The sequence below is a fragment of the Lycium barbarum genome, chromosome 5 (genome assembly GCF_019175385.1).
Source record: "Lycium barbarum isolate Lr01 chromosome 5, ASM1917538v2, whole genome shotgun sequence".
NCBI lineage: Eukaryota > Viridiplantae > Streptophyta > Magnoliopsida > Solanales > Solanaceae > Lycium > Lycium barbarum.
Genome location: NC_083341.1, coordinates 27,448,060 through 27,457,256, shown reverse-complemented (window position 1 = coordinate 27,457,256; position 9,197 = coordinate 27,448,060). Strand labels below are relative to the sequence as shown.

Sequence of the window (9,197 nt, the reverse complement as noted above, 5' to 3'; positions counted from 1 at the left end):
AGTGATAGAAGTCTATATGTCGTGCATCAATTAGTTTGGTGTAAACATTTGATCTAGATAAGTTTTTATATGAAACTTACCCTCCTGTACTTATCTTTCACAAATCTTGTAGAATTGGACATCTTTTGGAGGTGTTGAGACTTGATGATAGAATTGCAAACTACTACCCTTTTAAATATAAATATTCCCTACAAATCTTGGCTTTAATGATCAAAGTAACTGTGACTTGGTGTTTTCTACTAGTATCAGGTGAATATCTGATAGTTTAATATAAATGCTCAAGAGAGGATTGTACTCATTACTTAGCTCCAAAAAGAATAATGGTATTTCTTAGCAGCCTTGACTTACATCTAGAGAAAATATAATTGTTTGATCTGTCCAAAGAATAAACAATACGTTTCAGAGGGAAAAAAGAGAAAAGCAACCACAAAAATTTATTTGAATGGAATTTTTTTCATATGTTATCTTATTAGAATTTCCACCTATATTTTCTCCCCTATTGTTGAGTTTGAACGTTAATCTATAATTTTTCTTCTTCAAATATTGCTACTCTTTTCAAAATGTAAGAGATTTTTATCGCATTCAACTTTTCCGATTGTAAGAAGGCATTGCAACTTTTACGATTTTAAGAAGGCATCCAATCTAAAATTTATATACAATTATTTTCTTTAACCATTTTAGGAAAAAAAAAACTTTAGATTTAAATCGAGCGCATATCATTCAAAAAACTTGTGTAAATAACTATTCCGGGAAAATTACTCAATAGTAAGCTCGACAAAGCAGCCACAAAGGAGACAACTAAATGATTAAAGGCATCAAGTAGCAAGAGCATGTCACAAACATAAGTACCATCAAGACTAAGGACTTGAATGGGCTGTGTAGTTCTGATTCAAATTACGTAGCTTATTATCGACTGCATTTATATTTATTTTTTTAAAACCTGTTTTGAAAAATTATTTTCTTGAAGTGAGAGTCTATTAAAAACAGTTTCTCTAACCGACAAACGTAGGGGTAAGGTCTGCAAACACCCCAACCTCCCCACACGTCACTTGTGGGATTACACTGGCTATGTTGTTGTATATTATCGTCTGTCTGAGTGAACCCTAAACTGCTCGCAAGCAGCACACACTAGCTCCTATTGAATTCACTATTACTGTTCCTACTATTCCTGTGCACCAGGTTTTAGCACATGACTGGATGCCATTTCCTATGGTAATTTCAAGGATATGAACCACAGACAGATCTCGAATCAACGCATACTAAACTCCTTATTTTCAACATACATGTACATATAAAAAAGAGTTCATAGTATACGCATAATAAAATCACTCTTACTTTTGAACTGGTTTCACCTCTAATGATATCATCAGTCCAACAAGGCTCCTTCTGATATCAGTATTTACTTCTATCACATCAAGGAAATCTTATCAGAACAAATTACTAATTTTGTCAGAATAATATTGATAAATAATGACATTTACGGAGAATAGTGAAGTTTTCTTTAGGTTAGAGCTAGAATTAAGTAAATAAAAATCTCCTCTCTAAAAGAGTGAAATTTTAAATGAGGTGGCCATATGATTCAATGTAGTGTGGAAGCAGGCAACGGCTCGAATCTCACTGCATCATTATCAAAGAATTTCCATGTACTGACTCAAAAAAAAAGTCTGGCTCACACTTGAGGGCAATATTAGAGATACGGTTAAGTCGATAAAACTATCATAACTTTTAGATGGCGTGGTCACGTAATTCAATACTTTATTCAAACTCAAAGAACTCTAATTAGCAGGTATAAATATTTGAATGGTTTATTCTTGGATCGGGGGGGTGTGGAATTCTTTGCAATCCAACTATGCATAGTGCTACATCACCAGAGACTTGTGAATGGAACTTGATTCACTGCAATTGCAAACTCATTTTTCTTTGCTAGAAAACCTACCAAGCAATTAAGTTGAAAGTTTCGAGTATGATTTAGTTTTAATCCTTCAGTAGGAAAAAATTGTTTAAGACCATACATTAAAGTTTGGTGTGTCAAAGTCGAGCTTTGCTTTCTGTTATCCTACTGTATTATGTTGAGGCCTCTTTGGGTACGGTTGTGCTGAATGATATTTTTTTGTATTTCAGGTTGCACTATCACAATTTCTTGGAATGCGCTCATCAAGAACCATTCCGTCTTTTGGCAGATTAGTTGGATGTATAATTATCTTAATTTCAGCATGTTGTACCATGCATATTGGACCTGAGAAAGAGATTGAATGACAAAGTTGGTTATTCCTTTTTTGCGTGCACGCCACATGGTGTAACTGCATGAATTCTTTGTTATTTTCTTTATAATCTCTAACAGCCATTTGTGTCCAATGCTTCTTCTGCATGAGTGCAATGAATGCGAATTTTGTGCCAGGACTTATGACACCACGAACTTGAACGACCACCGGTCCAGTACTCTCAATCTCAATGTGAAATTCTGCCAGAGTTCCTATTTTGGCAAGTGTAATGCTTGGGTCATCTTTTTGTGCTTATCATAGCTTGATGTCAACGTATCAAAAAGTGAACTATCAAGGGGCAATTGGTTCTGTTCCTAAAGTGACTACCTACAAGCTCTAAGATAACATAAGATAGAAGTTGTCAATCACTTCCACCAAGAAACTGGGGGGTTCGACCATTGGCCTCTTTGAGAGGGGGTGGGGGGGTGGGGGTGGGGGTGGGGTAAGTATCAAATTATTTAAATAGAGAAAAAAAGATTCAGTTCATATTTTTGTTTCCTCGTTTAACCCTAAAGGCATTGAAATTCCTAAACTTGTTTCATTGGGGTCGTAAGAAAGCTACTACTACTTCATCTAAACAATTGAATTTATTATAGTTAAATGATTTAATAAAGTGAAAAGATGAATGAATTTTTAGAAGTCTATATGTCGTGCATCAATTAGTTTGGTGTGATAAGTTTTTATATGAAACTTACTCTCTTGTGCTTATCTTTCACAAATCTTGTAGAATTGGACATCCTTTTGGAGGTGTTAAAGGCTTGATGATAGAATTGCAAACTAGTAGCCTTTTAAATATAAATATTCCCTACAAATCTTGGCTTAATGATCAGAGTAACTGTGACTTCGTGTTTTCTACTAGTTTTAGGTGAATATTTGATATTTTAATATAATGCTCAAGAGAGGATTGTACTCATTACACTACTACTTAGCTCCAAAAAGAATAATAGTATTATATTTCTCAGCGGCCCCGACTTCCATCTAAAGAAAGTATAATTGTTTGATCTGTCCAAAGAATAAACAATACGTTTCAGTGGGAAAAAAGAGAAAAGCAACCAGAATTTCCACCTATATTTTCTCCCCTATTGTTGAGTTTGAACGTTAATCTATAATTTTTCTTCTTCAAATATTGCTACTCTTTTCAAAATGTAAGAGATATTTATTGCATTCAACTTTTCCGATTGTAAGGCATTGCAAATTTTACGATTTTAAGAAGGCATCCAATCTAAAATTTATATACAATTATTTTCTTAAACCATTTTAGGGAAAAAAAAAAATTAGATTTAAATCGAGCGCATATCATTTAAAAACTTGTATAAATTACTATTCCAGGAAAATTACTCAATAGTAAGCTCTACAAAGCAGCCACAAAGGAGACAACTAATTATAAGGCATCAAGTAGCAAGAGCATGTCACAAACATAAGTACAATCAAGACTAAGACGTTGTTTGGACATGGTTTGAAACCATGTTTGGACATGCAATTTGGATATTTTAAGTTGTATTTTCTCTTATAGACATAAAACCTCAGAGATTGTGAAAACTATCAAAACATTCTCAATTCTTATACAATCTTATCAAATGAGCAAGTCATAGTTCATAACAAAATTAGTACACTACTAGAAGGCCTTTCTAAAAAATACAACATCAATTAATCAAACTTTAGTTCAATAAAAACGAAAATTTAACATGAATAGTAATGTAACTACTCTTCAACATAATCCTCCCACATAAATTAAAGGTTGGTGGAAGTTAATGAGATTGATAAATGATTGATGGAGGTAATTGTTAAAAATATCTACCAACTTATGGGTCATTTTTTACAAAATATAAACTTATGGGTTAAATTTTATATTTAAAAAAGTTAAAACTCTGGTTTGAAATCATGAGTGAAAATGCATGTCCAAACGCTTGTTTGGGGTCATGGTTTCAAACCATAGTTTGAAAACGCATGGCCAAAACGCCTACTAAGGACTTGAATGGGTTGTGTAGTTTTGATTCAAATTACGTAGCTTTAGCTTATTATCGATTGTATTTATGTTTTTTTTTTTCAAACTTGTTCTAAAAAATTATTTTCTTCAAGCGAGACTCTATCAAAAACAATTTCTCTAACCTACAAAGGTCGTAAAGCCTGCATACACCCCAACCTCCCCACAACCCACTTTTGGGATCACACTGGGTATGTTGTTGTATATTATCGACTGTCTGAGTGAACCCTAAACTGCTCGCAAGCAGCACGCACTTTGCTCCTATTGAATTCACTATGAGCCTGTTTGGATGGGCTTATTTTAAACAGCTTATAAGCTAAAAAAAAAAAAGTTAGAGTAGTCCAACTTATTTTTTTTGGCTTATAAGTTATTTTCAGCTTATAAGCTGCTTTAGATAAGCTAAGTCAAACGGACCCAATTATTTTTTTGAGCTTATTTTAAGCACAAAATAACTTTAAGCTGATCAGCCAAACACTCAAAAAACCTGAAAACAGCTTATAAGCAACTTATAAGCCAATCCAAACGGGCTCTATTACTGTTCCTACTATTCCTGTGCACCGGGTTTTAGCACACAGTCTGGATGCCATTTCGTATGGTAATTTCAAGGATATGAACCACAGACAGATCTCGAATCAACGCATTTAACTAAACTCCTTATTTTCAACATACATGTACATATAAAAAAGAGTTCATAGTATACGCATAATAAAATCACTCTTACTTTTGAACTGGTTTCACCTCTAATGATATCATCAGTCAAACAAGCCTCCTGATATCAGTATTTACTTCTTATCACATCAAGGAAATCTTACCAACAAAAATTTTCTATTCCCAAATAGAGAAACGACGTCGATCACCCCAATCAACCTATTGTAGCATCTAAGAAAGTGAATGAAAGCTCTTAAACAAACCACTGGCGAGATATTGCCACACAAAGCTTTTAGACTAGAGATGGGAATCCACACACTGATCAAAACATGAACGTGCAGCAGAGTTCGATGGAGCTATTTGAGAAACACAACAATTTTAGAACAGAAAAATATCTCAAACTTATATCATTCCTACTAATGATATAGCTAACTAAAAGATAGATTTCACGATTTACTTGTCGGGTAAACGATAAGAATTAAGTTCAACTCGGCTGGAGCAACTTAAGTAAACAGGCCAATCTCATTACATCATACGGGCCACATAGAGTTGCAAAACCTTGTCTCATCTAAGTTCAAATCATGAAAACACATACTAATATGTTCATTAACAAAGAGGGAAGATTCAGAAAGTTGTGCCTCCAGTTTGATGTAACATTGCATCGATTTCATCACCATCTTCCATCTCCAGCTGAAGCAAAGAAGAAAAATTGTTAGATTATAGGAAAATTTATTATGAGCGCTAAGCACATAAACAAGCAAAATGAGTGCGCTTTTCTTTGTCCCGCAGTCTTTTCCTTTCTTTTTTCTTAGGGGTTGGGGGTGGGGTGTTACTCTGCTTGTATGTATAGAGAGAGAGAGACCTCATCTGGAGTCTGCTCCACTCGAAGACGACGGCCATCAAACAAGAAGGCAATTGAATTGAAATCAACTGACTGCCTGTCACAATATGCATTCATCAATTTTTTTAGCTGAGTGCTTCTTTTGATTCTAAAGAAGACTTCGTTCCCATCCTGCAACCAATAAACCAACCAAATCAATCACTCAGTCGGCCATTTCCCTCCTCAGTAATGTGCATAGACACATTTTTCTGAAATAATAGGCTCAACCTAATCCATACCATGAAGACGAAACGTGACATAACAGAAGAGAAAAGGAACCAAAATGTTCTTAACAGAACATTAACAAGCACATATGGGATCAACCGTACTATATTTCTCCAGTCCAAAGACAGGCTTGTTAGTAGTTAGTACTAGCAAAATGAAATAGACCCTAAAACAGAAGAGTAGGTTTCTAATTAATGGTATTATCCAGCCAACCCAGGTTTACCTTGACTTAACATGGAGAACCACATAGGTACATGTAAATCATTGTTGATAGCTATAGTCCTCTATAATAAAAGCCAAAAAAACAAACCATCACTTCCCATCCTTTTGATAACTTTCTACAAAATCCATTTGTTTTAGGTAAGGTAAAGGATCCAACTTTCTACAAAATCCATAAAATCATTTAGTTCTGTAACACCACCATACAAACAAAAGCAACATCCGGACCCGCCGATTTATACTGTAAAGACACAAGACCACACAATCATTTGCATCCACAATATTAACCAAGACTAAAGTTGGTTTAAGCTTTAGCATCGATAAAACATATATTCGGATCTCGGGAAAGACAATTTACCACAATAAGTGGCACACCACTACCATCCGCAGGAACCAAATGTTGTATACGTAAACTAAAACTAGCATCAAAACAACAGAAGTGACAGAGAGATCTTCTGTCATACAGAAGAATACCATACAGATGATTCAATCTATTTTAGAAGCTTTTTAATCCTTGTAAGAAGAATCAAGGAAGTACTGGATCTGTTTTCTGTGGGTTTTAAAATGGAACCTAGCACTGCCTTTGTGCTGAACTTTATACTAACAATTATTACCTTTCTCAACAAAACGAAAAATAAAAGTTTTGTCCCAAAAAAACTACCTGGATACATTATTCTTATATTCTTTGCAATAGAAGCCTAAACTAATACTCCCTCCGGTCCATTTTACTTGTCCATGTTTTACTTGGCACACCCCTTAAGGAGCAATATATAAAATGACAATTTTAATATATCACCCATAATGATTACTATAAGTCATCTAAATTATTGAAATCAATCAAACATACTTTAAATATTGGACAGCCAACTAACAACTCCTTGAAGTTTACAACCCAATAATTGAATATTGGGTTCAACACTTGACGTATTCCCTATTAAAAAGTTCTAGAGCCAAAAATTCATCATCTTATACTTCCATTTCTTCAAAAAATATTCTCATGATACATTTTCTAAATTACAGAATTACTGTTACTCCCTCCGTCCATTTTTACTTGTCTAGTACACTAAAAATAAATGTTCACTTTTACTTGTCCAATTTGGAAAACCAAGAGATAAATTTACCATTTTATACCTATTTTACCTTGTTATTAATAACCCAGATTTTTCAATTCATTTGCCAACACTTTGGATTTATAACAGTCAAAGTTGGCTTTCAAATAGCTAATAAATGTCTTCAGCAGCGTCCCTCCATTACTCCACTTTATTATATATATGTGTGTGTGTGTGTTTGGGTGGAACCTTACGTTGCTTCTTAAACTTATTACACTTGTATCTTACCTAGTCGCGTCTGTTTTCTTTTTTTAATTGAGAAGGTAACATCTAGTCGTGGCTGTTACCTTCTTTTTTTGCTCCTCATTTTGTCTATGCTTATTACTCCCTCTAGATAAAAAAAGAGTGTCCACTTATCAAATCAAGAAAGAATTAACCTTATTTTTCAAAATTTGCCCCTATTAAGTGCTATGTGATCAAATCCCAATACCTATTTTAATTTAAATAAGGGCAGTTTAGTCAAATTACCTATTTTTTGTTCTAAGAGTTAGTATTTTCTTAAGGGTTGTGTAAATGACTAAGTGGACACTCTTTTTGATCCAGAGAGAGTATCAAATATATCCTACCTTTTTATACTAGCTTTACCCTTATAGGTTTATCCTTCAAATTTGGTGGTGTGTGACACTATATAAAGACGGAAAATGATAACCAATACAGTACAATACGATACATTATGAAATAATACGTAACAACCATCGAAACAGAAAGTAAACTAAGTACTACTTTTAACAAAGGAAACCCTAGTTGTCCAATACGCTATGTATGTGTAAAAGAGCATATTGTAAGGGAAGAGAAAATACCTGGCCTTTGACTTTGAGATTGATGTGAGCAGCTTGATCGCCTGTGGGCTTCTTGTCTTCCTCTGTTGACATTCTTTTTCTCTCCCAAACCCTGAATCCAAAAATAAATGATGCTCATTTATTTCTATCATTTTATATTTGGACTTGGTTTTGTATGGGTCACTGCTCTGGCCCAAGCCCTTTAACCCTATTGCCTTAAATATCACGCATCTCTTTTACTTATGTAGTTAAACCAGGGATCGGAATAGATAAAGAGAGTTAAAAATCCCACAATATATTCTCTCTGAATAAAACAATTCCAACAAATACATTCCAAAATAATTTCTAACAAATAAGGACCTGTTTAGCCATGAGAATTTCTCACTTTTTTCACTTTGTTTGGAAATCAGCTTTGCTTTACGGCTTAGAAGTTGTATCCAAAATTTAGAAAACACCTAAAATCATATTTCCACCTTAAACTTTTTTTTCTTTTTTGTACGTTCAAACAATCAAATATTTTTTGCAAAAATTATAAGGAAACACAGTTCCAACTTCGAAATTCCAAATAAAGTGAAAAAATATTTGATTTTCATCCCAAACGCTTACTTAAAATGACACATGTACAAAAGCTACTCAAAAAATGCTTTTACGTGAAAGTTGAAACCTCAAAAGTGAATAATTGAGCAGGCATTTTGACATTATTTGATTGAAATATAAAAGGAAAAAAGTACTCACTCCGTCTAATTTTACTTGTCCGCCATATTAAAAATAATTTTTCAATTTTATCTGTCTACTTTCAAAAATCAAGAGATAATTTACTAGTTTTTTTTTCTATTTAACACTTAGTATTAATAAGTCAATTCCTTTTTCCAACACTTTGAAATGTTTTTTTTTTTTTTTTGATAGGTAACTGAAAGAATTTTATTGAAGTAAAGAGGGGGCCAACTTTAAGAAAAAGCTGAATAGAAGTACATCTAAAAGATAAACTTTACGGTGAGTGTAAAGAACTAAGAAACTCAGCCAACGCCTTCAGTTCTAAAACATTTGTCGAGCAGGGGCGGAGCCAGGATTTTCAGCAAGGGTGTTCATATT

The 9,197-nt window shown here is 33.7% G+C and overlaps 1 protein-coding gene across 1 annotated transcript; it reads right to left on the bottom strand.

Moving 5' to 3' along the window:
- Nucleotides 1–5,193: 5,193 nt before the first annotated feature.
- Nucleotides 5,194–8,286, bottom strand: LOC132640780 (small ubiquitin-related modifier 2). The gene is made up of 3 exons (XM_060357536.1): nucleotides 8,127–8,286; nucleotides 5,756–5,905; nucleotides 5,194–5,583 (listed from the first exon to the last, which is right to left on the bottom strand). The coding sequence occupies exons 1-3, from the start codon at nucleotides 8,196–8,198 to the stop codon at nucleotides 5,518–5,520; spliced, it is 288 nt and encodes a 95-aa protein (XP_060213519.1). The 5' UTR covers nucleotides 8,199–8,286; the 3' UTR covers nucleotides 5,194–5,517.
- Nucleotides 8,287–9,197: the final 911 nt, after the last annotated feature.

Excerpts from the sequence above, each read along its gene's own strand:
- LOC132640780 (XM_060357536.1), bottom strand. The coding sequence starts at position 8,198 with ATGTCAACAGAGGAAGACAAGAAGCCCACAGGCGATCAAGCTGCTCAC. Across the intron at positions 5,906-8,126 it reads ATCTCAAAGTCAAAGGCCAG|GATGGGAACGAAGTCTTCTT; the intron begins GTATTTTCTCTT and ends TATTGGTTGCAG. Across the intron at positions 5,584-5,755 it reads TGGAGCAGACTCCAGATGAG|CTGGAGATGGAAGATGGTGA; the intron begins GTCTCTCTCTCT and ends TCTTTGCTTCAG.